This window comes from Crocodylus porosus, unplaced genomic scaffold, assembly GCF_001723895.1.
Source record: "Crocodylus porosus isolate Cpor-Errol unplaced genomic scaffold, CroPor_comp1, whole genome shotgun sequence".
In the NCBI taxonomy this organism is placed as follows: Eukaryota; Metazoa; Chordata; order Crocodylia; family Crocodylidae; genus Crocodylus; species Crocodylus porosus.
In genome coordinates, this window is record NW_017728909.1 from 22177603 (window position 1) to 22200854 (window position 23252).

General features: G+C 58.2%; 1 protein-coding gene across 4 annotated transcripts in view; it reads left to right on the forward strand.

Annotated features, from left to right (window-relative positions):
- LOC109307802 (phospholipid-transporting ATPase ID-like) overlaps positions 1-19946 on the forward strand; it is a 72329-nt gene extending 52383 nt beyond the window's left edge. For all 4 annotated transcript variants that reach the window (XM_019531905.1, XM_019531902.1, XM_019531903.1 and 1 more), the window contains exons 15-28: positions 425-590; positions 1392-1580; positions 3303-3418; positions 5046-5210; positions 5932-6043; positions 6387-6492; positions 6860-7007; positions 7769-7952; positions 10287-10510; positions 12516-12599; positions 14790-15035; positions 15860-15998; positions 17907-18037; positions 19398-19946. In XM_019531905.1, coding sequence (XP_019387450.1) covers positions 425-590; positions 1392-1580; positions 3303-3418; positions 5046-5210; positions 5932-6043; positions 6387-6492; positions 6860-7007; positions 7769-7952; positions 10287-10510; positions 12516-12599; positions 14790-15035; positions 15860-15998; positions 17907-18037; positions 19398-19613 — 2226 coding nt within the window. In that variant the 3' untranslated portion in view covers positions 19614-19946. The remainder of the gene's footprint in view (positions 1-424; positions 591-1391; positions 1581-3302; positions 3419-5045; positions 5211-5931; positions 6044-6386; positions 6493-6859; positions 7008-7768; positions 7953-10286; positions 10511-12515; positions 12600-14789; positions 15036-15859; positions 15999-17906; positions 18038-19397) is intronic.
- Positions 19947-23252: the final 3306 nt, after the last annotated feature.

The following is a 23252-nucleotide window of genomic DNA, read 5'->3' on the forward strand; positions in this document are numbered from 1 at the left end:
TGCTGGCTGTGGTCTGGCATTGGTGGCTCATGTTCATCTTGGAGTCAATAATGACTCCAAGATCCCTTTCTGCCTCTGTGCTCACAAGGGAGCGCTCCCCAGCCTGTCTGTGTGCTGTGGATTCCTTCTCCCCAGGTGCAGCACCCTGCATTTGTCTATGTTGAACCCCATCCTATTCTCATCTGCCCATTTTTGTATTCATGAAAATGGCTGTCCAGCTACAAAAAGAGACAACCAGCTATAAAGCAAGTGCCTGAAAATGTGTAATAACCCAGAGCTGGTCTCCATCCAGCTTCCATTTGACTGTCTAGCAGGGCCCCAGGATGAGTGATTGACACGAATGCATGGGAGGAGAGGAGTTACTGCGAGTGAAGGGGGTACGGGTGACATGTTGCAGCGGTGACGGGGATCCTTCCTTCTACAGAAGACGGAGAAGGTGGATTTCTCCTACAACCCGCTGGCCGACCCCAAGTTTGTGTTCTACGACCACAGCCTGGTGGAAGCCGTGAAGCTAAATGATGCCCCGACGCACAGCTTTTTCCGCTTGCTCTCACTGTGCCACACGGTGATGCCGGAGGAGAAGGTGGAAGGTGAGGCTCCCGGAAAGCACTGAGCTAAGCAGCCGTGGTCTTTGTAGCTTGAAGACTGCAGTGGGTCCTTATAATGTGCAAAGGAGTTGCATGCTGTTGCATGCTGGTAAAGGGTAGAGCACAAGAGACTTGCACTCCCTGCGGCTCCTTGTGCAGAAGCCGGACACTGCTGCAGTCGCGTCTACAGGGCGCTTGTACACGTGACGCAGAGACCACGTGAGCAGTGAGCTAGTAGCAGTGCTGGGAATGAAGTTCTGCCCCGCGTCCCTCCTTCACACAGGAGCAATGCAGGCTGCAGCTCGTTAGATAGCGGCTTGTTAATCGTGCTGAGCCAGTGCTCCAGGTGGGGGCTGTGCCCGTCTTCCTCAGCTTCCAGTGAAGGGGCTCTCCCACCCCTTCTTCCTCAGCGAAGGCTGGCGGTCCAGGCACACGGTAGCTGGACTGGTGCAGTGGAGGAGATAAATGAAAGGAGAGTGGCTGGCAGCAGGCAGCTAAAACTCCTGGGGGGATGCACCATTGGGTTGGGGAACAGTCCTTCAAGAAAGGAGAGATAACCCCGGAGCAGAGGCTAGGAAACAACCTCGAAGAAGGGCCTTTATGGGGTTAAACAGAGCTTCCCCATCCTAGCATGCCTGGGTGAGTGGGGGGCACAGAGAGATGGAGGAAAATGCTCATGAGTGCTACCTAGCAGTAGGGCGCGGCGCAGGGATGGATGAGCAGGAGCCTGAGAGCTTGAACTCCCTTGGTGTCAGGAGCAAGCCAGCGCCCTCCTAACGGTGCTGTTTCCCCTCGGCCCGGCAGGTCAGCTGGTGTACCAGGCCCAGTCCCCCGACGAGGGAGCCCTCGTCACCGCCGCCAGGAACTTCGGCTTCGTCTTCCGCGCCCGCACGCCGGAGACCATTACGGTGGTGGAGATGGGGGAGACCAAGACCTACCAGCTCCTGGCGATTCTGGACTTCAACAACGTGCGCAAACGGATGTCGGTCATCGGTGCGTGCCCCGGTCACGTCTGCCTTTGCTTTCTGGGTGGCGAGTCCTTGCCCGCGTGGTTTTTCTAGGAAGGGGCACTCGGGAGAGCGGGGCAGGTAGAGGCCACAGGGCAGGCACTACACAAGCCCTGATGTGGGCAAGTAAAGGGGAGTCTCGGGGGCTGGCCCTCCGTGATGCAGGTCTTCATTGCAGAGAGGTGGAGGCAATGCATCTCACCTCCCTCAGCAAAGCAGCCCTTATGCTCAGAGTTACAGCAGTCCTTTTATTTATTTTGTCTGAAGAGGCCTTGCCCCCTGGTTATAGGGACCTGAGCAACCAGGCCAACGACCACTAGCAGCTACACAGTGGAGAAGACGTAGGTACACGTGCTAATGGGTGGGGTGGACGCAGATACCCAGCGTCCGTCCTGCAGTCAAGGCAGGTTCCTGACTGCCCACAGACTTCTGCACCTTGGGGCTTTATACATTTCAGATTTCAAACTGTTTTGTATTCCCCGCCCCCCCATTACTTTGAGGTCATAGCAAAGCAGGGTTGGAAGGGACCTGCGGGGTCACAACTCTTCCAAGCCCTGCTTGAGGCACGATCAGCTTTGTCCAGACCAGCCCGGACAAACCCATCATCCAACCTCTGGGCAAATCTACAGAGTCAGTCCTGAGACAGCCCCGGGCATCACACCTGCCCCTACCCCGGGAGAGCCGGGGGGCCACAGCCACCAACATCCTGCTTCTGTAAAAGGTTAATAGATGCCCAGTCGATCCCAGGCAGAGGCCCTGCACCCACTGCAGAGGAAGGCAACCCCCCCAGTACGTACCAATGTGACCGGGGGGAAAATCCCTTCCTGACCCCGAGCGCAGGGGTGAGACCCTCCAGCCAGGACCCTGCTGGGCTGGTCCCAGCAGGAGCATTGGCCCAGCCCAGCCCCAGCCCCAGCCCCAGCCTGGGCTGCAGCCAGCGCCTCTGGGGGAGGCTTCAAACCCCCGTGACACAGAGCAGAAAGGGAAGCAAATGACCGCTTGGCCGATCCAACCGGGAACAGGCGAACTCTGGGACCGTGACCTGTACCTGGGGGCACTGCACCAGCAGTGGGGGGTCACGGACCTGTGTCTCTGCTCTTGCAGATCCACCCGCACTCGTGTGCTAGTCACCGGCATTTGGACTGAGCCTGCCTGTGGGATTAGCTTAGCGGAGAGGAGGGAAGTGGGGACCCCCAGCCCTGAGGGGGAGGGTGCAAGGACTCCCCAACACGGGGAGCTTGTTCTTTGCATTCAGCTGCAAAAAACCTGAGCAATGAATTTGGGAGCAGGAGGAGAAGAGACTCGAGTGGCGTCAGGGGAGGAGCAGTCTCGGGGCAGAGGGGTGCGGACGCACCAGGGTTACTGTGGGGCACAGGCTTTGGTGGCATGGTGAACTCGCTGCCTGCACAGCCGGGGCCTGGAGGACGGGCTGGCCTGGCGCCTGGCTGTGGACGTCCTTTCCTCTGTATGCTGCCTGCGGGGCAAGAGGAGCCGGGGCGGGCTGGGGCCTGCGGTCTGCCGGACACATCTGGAGAGGAGAGCAGCTGCCCCGTCCTCCATCCTCTGCAACCTAGATGTGTCCCTTGTGCCCTGACAGGCTGGGTGCCCACGGCAGAGGTGCAATGCCCCTGGGCTATAAGGCGAGTACCGCAGGTCCCGCGTGCCAGGGTCTGGGGTTTCTCAGCACCTTTCTCCCCATTGCTTTTAGTGCGGAGCCCGGAAGGCAACTTGACCTTGTACTGCAAAGGGGCCGACACGATCCTCTACGAGCTGCTGCATCCTTCCTGCGAGGACCTCAAGGAGGAGACCACGGAGCACCTGAACGTGAGTGCTGCCCGCGAGGAGACCCCTCAGCCGGGCATCCCCTCTCTTCGAGACTCTCGCGGCTGGGCGTGGGTTAGCAGCGAGGCCGACACGTCTCTCGAGCAGCCTGGAAGGAGCCCCTCGTTCCTCCTTAAGGGCAGGGCTGTTGTGCACACGCTCGGGAAGCAGCTGAGCGAACATCGCGTGCGTCGGTGTGTGCTCGCGCAGCAGCGTCTGCAGAGCTCGGGCAGCAGACGATGCGTAGCCAGGCCGTCGGCCTTTTCAGGCGCAGCCCAGGCCGGGGGCAGCCTGAGGTCCGAGTGGAGTGAGATGGGCTGCGGGGCCTGACTGCCGCCCCTCAGGGTGGGTCCTGCAGAGACAAGGGTGGAGGCGGCACCGGGCAATAAACCAGCTTCCTTTCCTCTGTCTGGAAAAGCTGCAGCATGCTGGCAGGGCGGTGCAGAGCGTCTCAGCTCCAGGCTCCTGGTTTCTTTCTCTGGCGCATGAGCCCGAGGGCAGGGTGCCTGGCTCTCCAGCCTGAACCGGTAACCAGGGCTCGGTTCAGGTTGCGTCTTTGAAGAGCAGGCTGGAGAGCCCGTAAGCCGCAGCGCCGAGGCTGAGGACCAGCCTGCCCGGGTTGCAGCGCGACAGGGCAGCGGGACACGTATTCGGAGGCATGGGTCATCTAAATTGTGGCTGGCACGGAGCCCCAGAGCTTCAGTGGGCTTGGTGGCAGCAGAAAGGGGCTACGTGGACACATCACGTGATCCCGAAAGCAGGTGGCACGGGGCAGCTGCAGCAGATGGGGCATGGGCTGAGGATACAGCGTCTTCCTGAGGCAGCTGCCCTTAAGTTGTTCCCACACTGGGGGACCCACGAGGATGGTGATGGTGGACAGACCAGCCCCTGCTCTTGCAGAGCGGGGGAAAAAGGCATCCTTCCTGCTGGTCTGGCAGTGCCAGGTGTCAGGGTCTATATTTCCACTGTGGCAGATGTGCCAAACATGCAGCTGCTGGCACTGAGCATGCATGGGGGGTGACCGCCATGGCGGACATGCGAGACACCCTGTCCCACTGCTGTGTTTGACCGGATGATCACACATCCGTCACCGCTGCAATATGTCACCCCTACCCCCTGCATTCGTGACCCCTCTCCTCCCCTGCATTCATGCCAATCGTTCACCCTGGGGCCCTGCTACATGATCAAACGAAAGCTGGGTAGAAACTCAGCTCTAGAGTTGTTAAACATTTTCAGACACTTGCTTCATAGCTGGTTGGCCCTTTTTGTAGCTGGACAGCCATTTTTAGGGTGTGATCATTACTTTGCACATGCGGCTGGTCTTACTTTGCACACGCCAGTCTGAAAACCTTGGGGGTGGCTCCCCTGCCTGCACAGTAACACGCGTGCCTTGCCGATGGAAAATTGCTGCAGCCAGATTTGGGATGTGGCCGTGTGTAAATGGTAGGCTGGCAGCAAAGCAGGGAAAGGAGCTGTGATCCGGATCAGGTGCAGCTCTTCATTGCATTCCCTGCGAAAGCCGGGGCAGTGGTTGGCAAACACCGGAGGGTGTGTAAAAAGCCACTCTATAAAAACCAAGTAGGAAGCTGGGTTTTGCTCTGATGTCTCCCGTCCCTCTGGTGCCTTGCAGGAGTTTGCTGGGGAAGGCTTGCGGACGCTGGTCGTGGCCTTCAAAAACTTGGAGGAAGAATACTTTGAGGACTGGATCAAGCGGCACCACCAAGCGAGCACCGACCTGGAAGGGCGGGAAGAGAAGCTGTCCGAGTTGTACGAGGAGGTCGAGAAAGACTTAATGGTTGGTCTTGCGTGTGGCCTGGGCTCGGCGCTGGGGAGGTCCGGTAGCTGGCGTGTTTGGCCACTGGGCACCGGGACTGTTTTATTGCAACTTGCACGGGTGTCTGAGCAGCTGAGTTGTGATGAGACGGAGAATCCCAGAGCAGTGGGGTGGAAGGGAGCTACAAGGGTCGCATCCAGTCTCACCCCTGCCCCATGGCATCAGCCCTGCCCGAACCACCATCTGAAGTCTACATAGGACGGTTGTCAGCACAGACCTAATACCCGAACCTGCCCCAAGTCCTGCTTCTATGCAGTGTTGCTGATGGATGCTCCCGGGGGCCCAAGCAGTGGCTGTGCCCCTGCTACGGAGGAAGGCGATGTCCAGTTTGACCAGGGGGTTGGAGCCAGGCCCTGACCTCTGCCATGCAGCCTTCTGCAAAGCTGGAGCTAGGTTTCCTCCTTGCCGTGTCAGCCTTGCTAGCAGACTCCTTGCAAATCCCGTCAGGCCGTAAGGGATGTAGGGGGTGGCACCTTATGGAGGGATGTTCCCAGGGGGGTTGAGAGAGCCAGGGAGCTGTCGGGGTGGGCCATAGCCCGGGATGACCAGCCTGCTGCCTGCTTTTGGTGCGTTTGTTGGAGCTGCTGGCGGAGAGGAGAGGGCGGGTGGGAGCCCTGCACCGCTGCAGCGACTGCCCGGCCATGCGGGAAGGCTCATCCTTTCTCTCCCGCTCCCTGCTCAGCTGCTGGGCGCCACGGCCATCGAGGACAAGCTGCAGGATGGGGTCCCGCAGACCATCGAGACCCTCAGCAAGGCTCACATTAAACTCTGGGTGCTGACCGGAGACAAGCAAGGTAACAGGGCCGTGGCACCCGGTGTCCCCCTTCTCGCTCGTGTCCCGGTCTGCCTCCATCCCAGGCCCCGCGTGCTGGTATTTCCTTCCAGCCGGGCCGGCAGGGAGGAGTGTCGTCCTTCCAGACCACGCTGCTCCCAGCTCCCTCGTCCGCGCCTTGCCGGTCTCCTCCGACAGCCCCAGCGCTGGCTGCAGGCTGAGTCTGTTGTGCCGAGGCCCCAGCCCGTGTGCGCCGAGGGGTCTGCGCGCCCTTGCCCCCCGACCATGGAAACAGGCTGCGTTCGGGGCCATCAGGGGGCTGGTTGCTTCCTGGTGGCGCATCCCTGGGGTCCTTGTGTTCCCAGAGACGGCGGTGAACATCGGCTACTCCTGCAACCTGCTGTACGACGACATGGCCGACATCTTCATCATCGAGGGCAGCACCTCCGACGACGTCCTCGCCGAGCTCAGGTAGGCGGCACGAGCTCTGCCAGCCGGTGCGGGGCTTCGGCTTCGGGGTGGCAGCTGGGGCTGCCCTCGTCTGGTCTCCCCTCGCCTCCCTTCCCCTGGCGCAGCTCGCTGGTGTGGCCGTGAAGTCGGTGCTGGGTCTCACTGCAGCATCCTCTGGATGTGATGGGCCCTTGGGGGGCTTCTGCAGTGTCTGATCTGATCCAGCTGTGAAAGGAGGGGCCCTGGGCTGCGGAGGGCGAGTTATTCTGGTACCTCCTCGGGTCAGGCGTGCCCCACTCGCTGGCCCAAGCCTCCGAGTTTTCCTTTTGCCGCAGCTGGGCTTTGTAAAAGCCAGGGGCCTTTCTGAGTCTGTGCTTGCTGCCTTTAGGGATGCCCGGAAGAAGATGAAGCCGGAGTCCTTCTCGGAGAGCGATGAAGTGAACGTCCAGTTTGAAAAGAAAACCAAGAAGTCGTGCGTCATGCCTGAGGAACAAGCCAACGGGGTGTACGGCCTCATCATCAACGGCCACAGCCTGGTAAGGATGGTGCAGCATTGCCGTTAGGACCTGGGCACGTGGGGAAATGGGACCGTGGCCCTGCAGCGTGTGGGACAGCTACTTCCAGATGAAGGCTCGAGCTTGGCCCTCTCAGTGCCAAACATCTCTCCGGGGAGAGACGCAGGCGGGAGATGCAGCCGATTGCACAGAGCCGCCCCATTCTCCAGTAGCCAGAAAAAGCAAAGAGCAAAGGGCTTTTAGCACCAGGAGAGTTTGCCCTGTTGACCGACGTCGCTTCCCGGGGGCTGCTCCTTCCCTCCAGGCAGTGCAGGGGGGCAGGTTCAGTCCCCTGCCGATGTCGGGGATGGGTGGTCCAACGTTGCAGAAGTTGTGGGATCTCCTCTCTGGAAGTTTTCAGGAGATGGTTGGAAAGACACTTGGCTGGAATAGTTTAGTCAGGGATGCTTCTGCCTTGAGCAGGGGCCTTGTGAGCTCGCTTCCTGCTGTGGGCTCGCCGAATTCTTTGCCACGGAAGTATTTTCCTTGCAAAATTTTCATCGCGAGTACTTTCCTGTAGTCAAGAAACAGGTGAAAGCTCAGAGCCGGCACTTCAGAGGCATTCCTGAGTCCAACAAGGGTGCCTTGAGTCGATTTAAAGGTTGAGAGCCACCGACTTTGATCCTCCGGGCACCGCGACTGGCTTGCGCTGCGCTGGACTTGCGCTGCTCGGCTCTGTCCCGTGCCAGGAGCTGGCCGGGCCCCTCCTTGAGAGCGCGCTGTCTCTCTCCCTCCCCGTGCAGGCCTATGCGCTGGAGGGGAACCTGGAGCAGGAGCTGGTGCGGACGGCTTGCATGTGCAAGGTGGTGATCTGCTGCCGGGTGACGCCGCTGCAGAAGGCGCAGGTGGTGGAGCTGGTGAAGAAGTACAAGAAGGCCGTGACGCTGGCCATCGGCGACGGAGCCAACGATGTCAGCATGATCAAGAGTAAGTGACCGGCTTGCAGCACCCGTACCTGGCCGGGGGCACGGAGCTGCTGTGCATGCAATAGGGGCTTGCACCCGTGCTGGCAGACTGGGGCCTGCATGGGGAGGTCGAGATGTCTATGTTGCCAGCTTCTGAAAGCAGCATTTCTTGGGGATAGGCCCCCCACATTTGCTGGCAGCATTGAGGATAAAATGAGAAGGGGCCCAGCTTCCGGTCGGTTTATCCTGAGCTCTTTGCTCGTGTTGTGTCCGTGGCTTTGACTCTCAGACAGGCCGTCCCGAACGAGAGGGAGGATGATGATCTCCCTCGTTGCAGAGAATAGCAGCAAGCTCTGCAAACCGTGCCCGGCAGCCACGTGCTGCCTCAGTGTTACCCCATCCTTCTCACTCCTACCGGGGTTGGATGGCAAGCTCCTTGAGGCCACGGTCACGTCTGCCCATGTGTCCAGACAGCTGCGGGGGCCCTGGTGCTGGCTGGGGCCTCTGTGCAGTCCTGCAATGCAAGCAGTGGAGCATAATACATCCTGGGGGAGGACGAGCCTGGTGAGGAGGGGGATAATGAGCGGCTTTTATGTCTGTAAATAGTCTGTGTGGTTCTGTGCGAACGTTTCAGCGCCCCTGGGACGCTCTCCACCTCTTCCTTCCACGCTGCAAACTGCTGCTTGCTGGTCCCAGGGCGGTTGTTCTTATAGGACACCTTGCTACTTCCACAGCTCTATGAAGAGCTCCCATAACTAGGTTTAATTCAATTAAGATAATTCAGAGGGGCGTCCTGCTAATCTGCCTCATGACGATTTGCAAAGAAATTGATTAACCGGGGTCTTTTAATTAAGAAAGAAAAGGCTAAGTAGGGAGCTTTGCAGGAGAGGACTCGAGCCACCAGTCAAGAAAGAATAAGGGAAAGTATATGTGATAATTAGAAGCAAACCCCGCCACCACGGGTGGATTGGGATTCGGGGATATTATCAACTCGTTATCCCACAGAAGACCCTGGATCTAGCCAGCCAGCCACCGGGAGTGTTCTCATTAGCTAAACTTGTGCAATTAACTGTCACATTCAACTTGCATCCACATTTAATAAAGGCAACAGTACTCTTCAAAGGGATGTGATTGTTTAATGATGGCATTGAACTGTGGAGGCTGAAGCAACATGCAGCGACTGCCGGGCTGGGTTGTAGCATGGGGTGTGAACAGCTCTGTGTGGACGTGGGGCTTCGGGACAGGAGGGGCGCAGTGCTGGGTGGGGGGACACGCGCACACACATTGCATTTAAATAAAAGTCCAAGGGACTTCTCCAGCCAGAGCAATGAAGCTGGTTTGCTGCTAGAAACCCTCAAAAATCAAAGACGGTGTTTGTTGTCAACATGGGTGGACACAGGCTTTTGAAATGGGGGCGGGGGGTATGCAGATGGGGTGCATCATCAGATAGATCACAGTGCACATTGTTTGCCAGCTGAAGAGAAACTAGAAGCTTTAGTTAATATGGTAAGGGGGCAGAACTATATTATTCAGTTTAAATCCAAAACCAAAAAAACCCAAATATAAGTGTTGGAATGTGCACTCATTTGCTGGAATATATATAACGTTTTTAAAAAGAACAAACTAGGCAAGAAGTAGTCAAAGGGCATAGTTTCATTAGTCTTGGAGCCATTATAGTTGAATGTAAATCTCTTACTGAGGTTCATAAAACAAACCCTAGCCGCCTTGAGCATCTTGACAGGATTGCCTGTACGTCCCTGTCTGTCTTTTCTACACCTGAGTTAATATGGCCACACCTGAGCGAAGGATTTTAGCTAGAGCTAAAACCAGTCTGCAGGGTTATGAAATAAAGAAGAGACAGGACCAGGAATGGCTAACAGATAGCAGCCCTGTAGAGGAAAGGATACTTTGAATAGTGCAACATCAAGACCATGAAAAAGAAGTGAGGGGCATTAACACCTGTGGAGTGGAGAGATTACCAGGAATCATGGAGACCACCATGAGCCCTGAAGTCAATTGACTCCCTCAGCACTGCCTGAATAGAGATGCTACTGCTGCTGCCAGGCAGTTGGTTTTAAAGTTTGGGTAGAGCAGGAATGAAAGAGGGGTGTGACTGCCCCTCCCCGGATCTGCCCCTGCAGATGTGAATGGGGTGAGTTTGGACGGCGGTGGTCTGTCCTCGCTGCTGTGTTATAGCCATGCTGGAACTGGCCTGGCTTCAGCAGTGACCAGTGAATGCTTTAGAGGCGCGTGACCCACACAGGTGGCCGAGCCCAGCCCCGGGCAGACCCGCTGGACAAGCACCGGCGCTCACAGAGCTCTCCTGGTAACGGTGCGGGTCATCCTCTCGTTGCAGCCGCCCACATCGGGGTGGGGATCAGCGGCCAGGAGGGGATGCAAGCTGTGCTCTCCAGCGACTTTTCCTTTGCGCAGTTCCGCTACCTGCAGCGCCTGCTCTTGGTCCACGGCCGGTGGTCCTACATCCGCATGTGCAAGTTCCTCCGGTACTTCTTCTACAAGAACTTCGCCTTCACGCTTGTCCACTTCTGGTATGGCTTCTTCTCCGGCTTCTCTGCACAGGTAGGTCCGCCGGCTCCCATCCCCAGCTCTAATAGACCAAGGGGAGCATCTTTTTTTGTTGCCTTTCTACTTAGGCTCAGACCAATGCTGCAGAAAGGTATGTCCCGCCTGATCAGACTGGTCCGGACTGGAGGGGTTTGCCTTCCTCTGCCTGGGGGTCTCTCGAGTGCATATTAACCCCCTTTGCAGCAGCACGATGTTGGCGGCCGCAGCCCCCCTGCTTTCCCTGCAGCAGGATCGGGGGTGATGCCCGTGGCTGTCAGGGGTGACTGTGTCATGTTGCTCAGAAGTTGGACAGTGAATTTGTTTGGGGTGGTTTGGACGGGCTGATCCTGCCTGAGGCAGGGGGTGGTGTAGCTGTGACCTCCTCAGGTCCCTTCCAGCCCCGCGGCTCTGTGATGCTCTGTATTGCACCGATGGCGAAGTCGCTCAGATGCGTTAAGGACCAGATGGTTTGTCTGTGGATGTCTTGCGCACCACCCTCTAGAAGAGGCTTGGGGCAGCTTACAATAAAACCCTGAGAAATGATGAGACAGTTAAAAGCATTAAAGCGAGAGGTAACAGATCAAGCTGCCCCCAGACAAGGTCCCAAAACCTCACCCTGCTAAAAGCAGGCAGGTACCGAAGGAAGCTGCGATTTCCAGTTGCCGCCACGAGACCAGGGCAGGTGCTGCTCGCCTGTCTGCATGAGGAAGTGTTTCTGGTGGGGAAGTCCTGGCTTTGCTAATGAGTTTCCCCTGCTGATGTTTGTGTGCATTCATTTGCTTCCATTGCCAGAAGCAATGAAGTGTTACGGGCCTGTTCAGAGCCAAAGACCAGGCCCAGTGAAATTCCCACCTTGTCTTCCAGTGTTGCACATAAAACTGCCCTGTGCTTGTGCAGTTTGAGGGTGCCTTGGAGGGCGCGCTTGCACTGCTTCCAACACGCTGTGTGCACGCATGCTGGCGTGTGGGATCCAGCACGCCCAGGTTCTCCCCGTGATGGATCGCTCCTGCCATCCAGTGGCTGTGACGCCGTCCTGCTGCTAACACGGGGTTTAGCTCAACTTTATGCACATTGATCCAGATGAATTAGTGCTGCCATCAGTCTGGACAGATTTTCTGGATATTTTTTCCAGATAATCGAGCGCTGCTGTGTGAAGTGCCGAAAACTGGACTTTTAATACTGTAATGTGCTGCCCATACGAAAAAGAGAGAGAAATAGGTATAGGTGCCTGTGTAGTACTTCACCCAGGAGAACTTTTACAACCTTTTCTCCGATGCCCGATGAAGGGTGTTTGTGCCCAAAAGCTTGCAATTAAAGAATTTTTTGCAAAAATCTAGTTGGTTTAAAAAAGATATCACCCTCTACCATGAGGGCTGCTTGCTTTTAAAAACCCCAAGTACTATTAAATTTATGACTTGCAGGTCATCTTGATGACCAGCCAGGCCCATATGCCAGCAGGCCCAAAGTCGATTAACCAGCAGGTTTTGTATTAACAAAGGTAGATGCCTCAGGCAGGGGCTGGTCCTATTCCCACCTGCGTGCACACATGCACAGTATTCTAGAGAGAGGAGCGTGGCAGGCTGTGGCCAATAACGAGCCCTGGGAGCCAGGCCGGGGTGCTCACTGATGTGAAACCCGCGCACCCCTCGTTGTGATGCTGGAGACACGAATCCCTCCCCGGGACTCAGAGCAGGTCTGCAGACTCTCCTGGGGCACGGGGCATCTGCCTCGTGGGACATCGGGGGTCCTGTTCTGGGTGCGGGGGTTTCCTTGGCATGCCTGCGAACACCTCCAAGCAGAGCTGCCTGTCTGCTGGGTGTCGGCCAGTTGCTCTCTACTGGGCTCACGGGGTGTTTCATTGGCTCACGGTTTGGGGTGTTTTTCTGCTGGTCAGTTGGGCTTTCTGGTCTGTATTCACGGAGGGAAGTGCTGGAGCGGGGTTGTCGTTGCGATGGTCCCGAAATGATGGCAGCCTGTTGGTGACCCTTGGCTAACGCACTGCTCTGCTTTCTTGCTCTAGACGGTGTATGATGAGTGGTTCATCACCCTTTACAACCTGATATATACCTCTCTCCCCGTGCTAGGGATGAGTCTTTTTGACCAGGTAAGGTTTAGTGGGAGTAGCTGCAGTGCTCGGGTATAGCAGTGCCCCTGATTCTTCAGTCCAGCTCCACGACAAAGGCTGCGGGTGCCTAACGCAATTGCCGCAGAGTGATTTACCCCGGTGTTGTTCCCTTACACGACTACGCCAGCTGCTAGTAGAGCCCCGGGCTGCTAGGTGACAGGGGAGCCCCTTTGTTGGGGCGAGTTGCTGCAGGGCTCCCCAGGGATATCTGTCCCTGGATTGGAGCGACAGAGCAGGGATCTGCCTCATGCCCTCGCTCTGCTTCTGCCCCGGAGCAAAGTCCGTTTGCACGCCACGTGTCTGCCCCCGGCATCCTGTGCTAGCCCCTGTGGCAGGTAGCACCGGGGGCACCACTGTCAAGCCCCTGGGAGCGGTTTGTGCATGCACTCCTGGCTGCAGCCTGCCTGGAGCCCCCCAGGCCACGCTCGTGCAGAAAGTGCCCTCTCCACCGCTTGTCAGTTGCCTTATCTCAGGGCTGGCCCTGAAGCCCAGAACTGTCCTTAGTCAGCTGGACATTTGTGCAAGGAATAAGCGATACGGTCGAGGTCTGGTCTGGCAGCAGCCACGCGGCATTTCCCCAGAGCTTGCTGTGAGCACTTGTGCATGCAGCCAGCTCTGGGGAGGAGCCTGCAGCTACATAAGTGCACCCTGTGACTGTGGGAGAGGCAGTGAGACCCACATGCCATCCTAATTGCACCAAGAGCCCTGGGATCATCAGCCCTGCATGCAAAAGTCCAACAGGAGCTGATGGGAAATGATGCGTGTGCTGTTCATCCCTGTTGAATGAGAATTGTACCCCTGCAATGGGTGACTCAAAGAGGACAAGGGACATGACAGGCTTTCCAGATCTCCTTTAAGTCCTATGGGTAGGAGGGAAGATGGCACATTAGGGGGTTGTTACACGTTACACTTAGCACATTAACTGCACTTAAACCACTAGCATCTGGTGTTCGTTCGAGTAGGATAATCCGTGCGCTCTAGTAAGGTGGTACAGGGATGTCTTCAGGGCTCATCTGGTTGTATTAAGTAACATGTGTCACCTTAACATGGGACTGCTCCCTGGAGATGATATAATCCTTTGTGGTCTCAGGGTGGGACCCACAGTCGCTGTTTGTGGGACCCTGCCCCAGGATTTGCCTAGGAGTCTTCAGCCCCACTCTGGGGGGTCCCTGGGCTGAGACCTGAAAATCAACTGATATTTGAGTCTCAGCCCTGAGCCTGTTGGTGCGGAGCCAGGGCTGAGCCCCAAAACTCAGCCGACTTTTGGCTGTTAGGCATGGGGGCCAATTCAAGGCTCCAGTGCAGTGCGGGGGTCTAGAATTAGATGCAGTGGCTCAGACCTCTTTCAAAGTCATTTTAGGTGCTGCCTAGGGTCTAAATACAATGTGTGCTAAGTGTAACGCTTGACGCGGCCCCAAGAGGCTGCCTGGTTCAGACGGGCAGGAGCTGTGGGAGGCAACGCCCGGCTTTCAGATGCAAGCCCTGCAGAGTGACCTACACGCCCCCACATCCAGCTGCATGTGTCTGGGTCATGCATTAACCCAGGAGCTGTTCACAAAATGCTCAGTTTTCCCCAGTTACGCTCATAGGAAGTGACCCCCACCTCCCTGGCCAATGTCCTCGGGGACCCCTGCCGGCTCAGGCAGCACCGGGCCAAGCCCGTGGCCAAAGACGGTGCCTTTAGCTCTACTTCTCTTCCTCTTTGGCTTGCACCCCAGAAAGCCCCGCAGCCTGCGACCCCGGGCTTTCAGGCTCACAGGGCAATGCATGTGCTACAGCCAGACCAGAGAGCTCTTAAGCCCCCCACGGCCCAGAAGCTGTCGGGTGACCAGGGGGTGCCCAGGCCAGACCCACCTCAGGCATGCCTTTCATTGCTGACTTTGCCCAGCAACGTGTCCATGGCTCCCCATTACAGGCCCAGCCTGAGTGCCGGCTGTGTGCACCGGGGCTCCCAGCGCTCAGTTCTGTGCAGCGCCGGCCCCCGCGCTGCACAGCCCAGCCTGATATCTGGGCTTTTGACTTCCTGACATGTTTGCCGGAGCAGCGGGTGCATCATTGCAATGTGGCCTCTGCTGTGCATGGGGTGTTTTCAACCCCTCCGATGGGACGTGGCTGGTCAGCGGTGTCCGTGGGTCTGGGCGCTAACCCCCTCCCCTGCTCTGCTCCCAGGACGTGGACGACCGCTGGAGCATGCAGTTCCCCGAGCTCTACAAGCCCGGGCAGCAGAACAAGTATTTCAACAAGGTAGAGTTCGTCAAGTGTGTGCTGCACGGGGTCTACAGCTCCCTCATCCTCTTCTTCATCCCCTACGGCGCCATGTACGACACCATGCGGAGCGATGGCAAGGCCGTTGCTGACTACCAGTCCTTTGCCCTCATGGCCCAGACCTGCCTGCTCATTGCTGTCTCTGTACAGGTGAGGCCATGCTCATGACATGCTGAGGTGGGATTTGATAGCAGCCTTCACCTCCCTGCAGGGGGGCTGCAAAGAGGATGGAGCTGGGCTGTTCTCAGTGGGGGCAGACGGCAGGACAAGGAGCAGTGGGCTCAAGCTGCAGCAAGGGAAGTTGAGGTTGGATATTAGGAAGAAATTTTTTATGATGAGGGTAGTAAAGCACTGGAACAGGTACCCAGAGTGGTGATGGGATCTCCATCCTTGGTGGTTTTGAAGACCCGGCTAGACAAAGCCTTGGCTGGGATGATGTAGTCGGGGCTGGTCCTGCCTGGAGCAGGGGGTTGGACTAGACATGACCTCCTGAGGTTCCTTGCAACCCTCTTTTTCTATGATTCTGCGATCTCCAAGGTGGACATACCTTCCACTTTGCAGCCAGGTCTCCTCAGAGCTTGGCTGGGGCCCGTGCACAGAGGTGAGACCTTAAGTTGGGGCCAGCTGAGGTCTCTCCCTTGCTGCAGAGGGCAGGATGCGGAGCAACAGCTTAAAACTGCAGCAAAAGAGGTTTAGATAAGACTGCAGACAACTCCCTTCCTGTCCGAGCAGGGAGGCGGTGGCCCAGGCTGCCCAAGGAACGGGTGCGATTTCCTTCATTGGAGGTTCCCAGGAGGAGTCTGGAGAAGTCTTGGGTGGGGAGATTTAGGAGCACCCTCCTGCATCTGTGCAGGGGGCTGGACCACATGGCCCCTGCGGTCTCTTCCAGGTCCCGGGACCTGACTGACTGGATGGGACTGGGTATGACATGGATGAGGCTGCTAAGAGCCTAGTGCATTGCTTTGTCCCACTAGATTGGGCTGGACACTGCGTACTGGACAGCTGTGAACCAATTCTTCATTTGGGGCAGCCTCGCCGTGTACTTCGCCATCACCTTCACCATGTACAGTGACGGCACGTACCTGATCTTCACGGCTTCCTTCCCGTTTGTCGGTAAGCCCATGGGCTGGTGCCCCCCTCCGTGCTGGATTTAAGGGACTGGAAGGGTCTCTATGGGTGCAGAAGAAATGCCCTCATCCAGACAATAGCATGCCTGGGCGCTTAGCTCTCCCTGCCTTTACCCAATGGCAAGCATTCATTTTGAACAGCGCCTTCCTGGACAGACCCATGGCCAGGCGTTCCCTTTCCTGTCCACATACTCCCTTACTGCACAGAGGCACGTGCATATTTAATCAATTAAAAGGAAACTAGAAACTTTACTAATAAGCCTCTGGCCTTGGGCTGCATTATTCAGTTTAAAATCAGAGCAAAAATAAATATAAGATTTATTGGAATGTGCATTACATGGCTGCATCATACAGCACGCACACAAACCACAACATGCTAGGCAAAAATAATCCAAATATGTTGTTTTGTGTGTCTTGCAGTTGTTAGATTAAATAGGCATCTCTTTTTCAGATTCATAAAACAAATCTAGCCTTCTTGAGCATCTTGACAGTGCATCTAATGCTTCAGTGGAAGTTATTTCCATCCTTGAGTTAATGTTTTTAGTTGCACTTGAAAACAATCTTCAGGGCAGTGAAATAGGAGCCACGTGGCCAGGAGCAGCCAACAGACAGCAGAATTGCAGCAGAAAAGCTAGCTTGATAGTTGAACTTCAAGACCATTAGCAAGGAGAGGGGTGTTAACACCTATGGAGTGAAGAGTTTAGAAGGAATCAGGCTCACTACTGCCTGAATAGAAATGCCACTACCCCTGCCTGGCAATCGGTTTTCAACACCGGGTGAAGCAGGAATCAAAGCAGGGTGGTGGTGGTACCATTGCACCCCCCGGACCCTATAGAGTGATTTTGCATGCAGGGATTTTGAACACGTGCAAAACGTGAGCAGCAGCATGGAGAGGAGGTGGGCCGCGAGCAGGTGCCCAGCTCCAAAGCTCTGCGCAGTCCCGGCACTCAGCTGGGAGCCCCTTGGGCCATTGGTGAAGTCATGTCAGGGCTCGGTGGGCACCAATGGAGCATGGCTCACTCCATCCTTTTAGCATGCTCTGTTCAACCCAGGCCTCTTGGCCTTTTGCCTTCCCTTACCATGCTCTTGCCTGCTTCCCCACTCCCGACTGCTGGTGCTCGTTTGTTTGCAAAAGGGGCTCTACACTGGGCCCATTGGAGCCCCCTTTGCAAAGAAACCCACTTGAAACTATTGTAATGCAGGCATCTGAAACCTGGCCTCTGTGGACCCGGTCACTTGAATGTCCACAGAGCGCAGAATTTGGCCCCCTGACCAGGGCCGCTTAGCTGTGCTGCTGACAGCAGTGGGGCATTAAACACCATTGCCTGCTTGTCCTCCCGTGAGCTTCTTTCATAGGGGGCTGCTGGTATAGAGGAGGAGACGGCAGCCCCACAGCCCCTGTCCACGTTGCAGTTGCCCTGACGTGGCTGCTTGCGCCTTTCTGCCCACGTCCGTTCCCTCCCTGGCAGGTAGCCGCTCCCCCAGAGAGAGGTGCAGGGCTCTGGAGGGCTGGGGTATTTTGGGCGGTGGTGCTCTTCCCTGGCACTGGGGGGAAAACAGTGTCATGGCTTGTGGCGAGTGGGGCACGGGGGGCTGAGACTGAAGGTCAAGGCCCCGGCTCTGCAAAGGGACCCGATGTGGACTCCAGCCCACAGCTGGATTCCCCTCTGCCTCCTGGCACCCAGTGCAGTTGGCCTTGGGCATGCAGGACGCTTCGTGGCACGGGCTGACCGTGCTGGCACCCGGTGGGGCTCGTCCTGCTCAGAGAGGGCTGGAGAAAGGAGCTCCTTGGGCCTGGTTTGATGGCACAGTGCTTCTCCATCCTGGTGGCGGGGAAGGGGGCCTGGAAGCTGCTGCCCGTACGGGTGTCATTCACGGCGCTGCCATCTCGCAGGTACCGCCAGGAACACCCTGAGCCAGCCCAACGTCTGGCTGGCCATCTTCCTCAGCGTCATCCTCTGCGTGCTGCCTGTGGTCGGCTACCGGTTCCTGAAGGCGCAGCTCAAGCCGACGGTCAGCGACAAGGTAAAGCGAGTCTCGGCAAACCAGGCAGCTCCCTCCTCGCCCCTGCCCGTTCCCGGCCAGGCTCTGCGCCCGGGCGCTGGCACGGCGCAGCCCGGGGAGGGGTGCAAGGAGGAGCAGGGGGTGGAGACGCCGCTCAGGCCTCCCGCAGTGGCGCGGCGCCTGCCTGCAGAGCCCTGGATTACATGGAGCGTGGAGGCAGCACTATTTTTAGCTGCTGACTTGCAGGGCTGCGGCTTAGTGAAAGCCCCGGTGCGCTCCACGGCCAGCCGAGACGCCCGGGGCTGCAGGCCTAGCCTGGCAGATGCTGGGCTCCCAGGAGCGTGTGTGCGTGCATGCACACACATGCACACGCGCATGCATGCACATGCACACACATGCACACGCGCATGCATGCACATGCACACACATGCACACGCGCATGCATGCACACGACTCCTTGGGTTTTGCTGACTGGAGCCAAGGCATTGCTGCTGCTGCTAATGCTCACATACACATACAAATGCAGGCATGTAGGCGTGCCTGTACACATGGGTATGTGTGCACATATATATGCCCATGCACACACGACCCCTTGGGTTTTGCAGACTGGAGCCAAGGCATTGCTGCTGCTGCTAATGTTCACACACACATACGAGCACAGGCAGGTGTATGCACGCCTGTGCACATACATGCACATACACATACTCATACGCACAGGACCACTTGGGTTTTGCTGACTGGAGCCAAGTCATTGCTGCCCCTGCTGCTAATGTTCACATACATACATATACAAATACAGGCATGTAGGCATGCCTGTGCACATGAATATGTGTGCATACATGTGTGCACATATGCCCATGCACACACAACCCCTTGGGTTTTGCGGACTGGAGCCAAGGCATTGCTGCGGCTTCTAATGTTCACACACACATACAAGTGCATGCAGGCATGTGTGCATGCCTGTGTGCAAGCATATATGCACACACGTGCATACATACATGCACATGCACACACACGACCCCTTCGGTTTCTCAAAGCCGCGGAATGGATTGGACCCCAAATCCTGCCCAACCAGCCCCTGTGCTAGGCGGGCTGCTCCAGATCCCCGGCTGGTCCTGGGGGGGACTGGGAACCTGCAGTGCCCAGACTGGCCCCGTGCTCGGGGAGGCACCTGCAGTTGGTCCAACCCATCGTCCAACTTGTTAGCCAAACTATGCAGTTGATCCTGACGCAGCACCAGGCATCGCACTTGAACCCGCCGCAAGTAAAGCGTGGGGTGCATTTCGTCGCTCCGTTCTGGCGCGGTCCCCGGGGTGCTGCTGGGCAGTGACAGCCGGTCTCCCCAGCTCTCCTGGCTCAGCCGGATGCTTTCTACTTCCAGGTGCTACAGAAGATAAAGAAGGATAAGAAGCGGCCCCTGCCCCCCTCGCCCAAGAGGCGCCTACGCCGGACCAGCACCCGCCGCTCGGGTTATGCCTTCTCCCACCAGCACGGCTTCGGCGCCCTCATCATGTCAGGCAGGAACATGCGGCCGAAGTCGCCCTTTGCTGCCACAGGGACGTTTTCCCCCAACAGCGAGAAAAGCCGGCACAAGTGAGAGCAAGGAGGAGACGCCAGCTGTGCTCCACATAGCTGCCCGGACATAGCCCTGCACCGGGGCTCAGGGCCGTCTCCTTTCATCGGTGCTGCTCTGTGACTTGTGCTCCCAGGCCGAGGGGCACGGGGGCAATTCTGCTCCCGGAGGCCGGCAAGGGGTGGGAGCGCGTGGTGCAAAGCTGGGTGCGCTCACGAGACTGCCCGTGGTGCCATCCTTTCGTCCCTCGATGCAGTACCTCAGAGCACAGCGATGCTCCGGGGGAGGGAGGCTTGGTGTTGGAAACTCTCCTGTCCCCACGGCTTTGCCTCTGCCGTGAGCGATGGCAGGGGGATCCCAGGCCGTGTCCCTCCCTGTAGCGGCTCCAGGACCCCCCGGGATGACCCTGGCCCTAAGATGCAAGTCCCTTGCTCCCAGATGGTTGCATGGCAAGGCTAGGTCTGTGCTGGACCTGAGCACTTCGGAGGGCACGGGGCAGGGGATGACCCCCCAAGTCAGTCCAGTCCTGGTCCCTGCTATATGGCCCTTGTTCCATGGCAAAGCTCTTCATCCCTGCACCGACCGGAGCAGTGAAGTCCAGGTGCGAGGACTTGTCACCTGGGTCTCCCGGCTGGCTCTCACGGCAGGGCAGACCCAGCCAGGGTCAAGTGCACGTTGCCTTGGGACTCTCACAGGGTGGAACCTGGGCATTGGAGGGCAGAGACTGCCCCGCTGCTGCAGGGCCAGGTTGGGGACTGCTCCTGTGCAATGTACGGGCTCGGCCTGGGGGTCTTCTGCCCTCTCCTCTCCTGAACAGCAAGGGCGAGAAGGTGCTCGGGACCGGGAGCGATGCGGCTTCCCCGCGCCTGTGAGGATCTGCCAGACCTTTCGGCCTTGCACGTGTGGGGTCATCCTCCGTCAGCCGGGAGGAGCTCCGGGGCATCAAATCACCAGCCTAGAAACAGGAGCTGCTGAGCCATTTGGCTTGCGGCCGGGGTCCTGGCTTCAACGGTGACCCTGTGAAGCTGCTCGGGCACTAGCTGCCCTTTGGTTTGGCTCCTGGGGACCCATGCGTGCAGGCAGATGGGTGTGTTGGCGTGGCGGCTTGGAGCGTGGTCGCTGTGCCGGTCCCGAGCTGTGATGCACTCCCGGCATCGCGTGGTGTTTTGTAATCCCATTTTTTAACAATAAAACGTGACCAATGGGACGAGTAACCCACCTCCCAGCTGTTCGTTGATGATGGGAGCGGGCTGCAGGGGTCCCCAGGAGGGGCTGGATGGGAGCGGGGTGCTGTGGGGCACAGGGCTGTGGCCTGGAGACCAGCTACCGTGGAGGAAAGTGGCAAGAAACCTGGAGACGGGGTTCAAGACTCAGCCCGGCACACCCGTGGGCTTTTGCTTTATGCTGCCGTCATGCCGGGGTTTTCACATCCATGTGAATCACACACGTGTGTGCTGGGCTGGGCTGGGCCATGGCAGCCAGTTGTGCAGGTTTCGAGGAAGAAGAGTGGCTCTGCCTTGCAATGGGGCTCCAAGGCCGCGGGGGGCAGGGCCCGGGGCCTCCTCTCATGCCTGCCACCGTTCACTGCGTGTCCTTGGTCATGCCACTGTGCGGTCATGCCTGTGGGGTGGCCTCCCGTGCTGAACCCCAGCAGCCACAGGTGGGAACTGCGGTCCAGGTCCTGGCACCAGAGCTGAATCTTTCTGCCCCCAGCTGCCTCAGGGCCAGGGGGCATTGGGGAAGGCCCTGGGGCGATAGAGAAGGGCAGGGAGGGAAGCATGGGAAATTGGAGCAGAGGGGGCGTGGCCTTGGAAGTGGGTAGCGCCACTCACAGCCTATATGTGGCTATGGGGGTGGGGCCAGGAATTGCAAATATTGGATGATGGGCAGGGCTTGCAGCCAGGCCCCGCCCCCAGTAAGCAGTGGGTTGCAGGGGAGCCCAGGTTTGCTTATTATGGGTTTGCTCAATGCACCTTGTTACCACTGCATTGCCTGTTGCACTGCCCACTAGACCACGCTGCCATGGCATTTGCTGCCTCATTGCCTATCGCACTGCCCACTGTATTGCCGTTGCATTTTTAGCCGCTTTGCACTGCCCTGCCGCTCCAGGGTGCTGCACTGGGGCCCTTGCCCCCCCACAGGCCTGGACACAGTTTGCTCTCGGCTGGGATCCCCTGCATCAGCGGGGCCCAGCGCGTGTCCAGGACAGCCCAGGGGAGCTGAGGGTCGGGGGGGACGGTGGCCCCAGGGGCTGCTGCATGCCTGCTGGGGGCTGCAGGGCTCCGTGTCCCCATGTGGAGCACCCCGCAGCCGTCCTGGGTGGCATGTGTTAGCAGCCGTGGTTTCTCCAGGCCGTGAGGCTCTCGCACCCGGGCTGCGTGGGGTGTCCAGCCGGGTTGTGAGGAGCGGCTGTCCCTGGGGTCCGGGAGAGTTGTTTGCCGGCTGTCTCATCTGACCCAGGTGCGGAAACCCCTGAGACCCGGATCTGGACCCCCGGCTGCCTATGACCCCGGCGGGGTTTTCCTGTGCCTGAAGCGAGCCACGGAGCCGCTCTGCTCCGACGTCTGCTGAGTGTGTGACCCTGCCCTGCTGCGCGGCTGCCTCGGTGGTGCGGGTCGGGTGTTGCGGGGGCACGGCTTCGGCCCTGTGACAGACAGCAGAGGAAACGGGAGCTGCCGGGCAGGTGCAGGCTTTGCCAGGGCCGCGGTTTCGAGGAACTCGGGTTCGTTATCGATCGGCGGCTGCATAATGTATTTTGAACGTGCCCGTCGCCCGTGTTGGCACCTGCATGTGTTGCGGCTTGAGTTATTCAGGGCCCTGCAGCACTGGAGGAAGAGCTGGACCCTCGGAGGACTGATCGTCCCTCTTGGATGCACCCAGAGCTTGTGGCCCTCTGCTCTCCCGCCTCCCCCGGCCTCGCTCCTTTGCAGCCTCGTTTATTCCCAGTTCGGCTGCTGTATTTAAAGCCAGCGATCCTGTCCCGGCTCAGCTCGCTTTGGCAGCCTCCCCAAGCCCAGCTCTCCTAGGCTGGCCTTGGCAGGTGGCTCCCCCCAACCCTGCGCACGTGGGGAACCAGGGCTGCGGGTCCAGGGGCTCTGGGGATACTTGTCTCTCGTGGCCAGTGATGCATCCCGGGGTCGCGCTGGCCCTTTCCGTGGCTTCGTCACGTCAGCGGCTTGTGGCCCTGACTGTGCAGCTGAGCCATACCCACGTGGCAATGATTCAAAGCGATAGTCGGCACCTCTGGGCTGCTGAGTTGCTGGGCTCGGCGCTTGCAGCCATGGTGCTGTGCTGGCCTCCCCTCGAGCAAACTCCAAAATCCTGTGGAGAGGGGGAGAGGCGGTGGGGCTGCAAAAGGGATTTAGGCCCCTTGGTTTCATGGAAGCGTAGAGAAGTAGGGCTGGAAGGGATCTCCCCTTCCTGGAGCAGGGTCAGCCCTGTCCAAACCATCCCATACAAACCCAGTGTCTAAACTACAAGCAAAACTGCGCAGGCAAAGCTGCTGCAGCACCAGACATCACCCGACCCTGCCCCAGGGAAAGCGGGGGGGCTGCAGCGTCCAGCACCCTGCTGCGGTGAACAGCTGTTAATAGAGGCTCGAGACACCCCAGGCAGAGGCCGTGCCACCTGGTGCCGGCAGGAGCATTGGCACAGCCCAGCCCC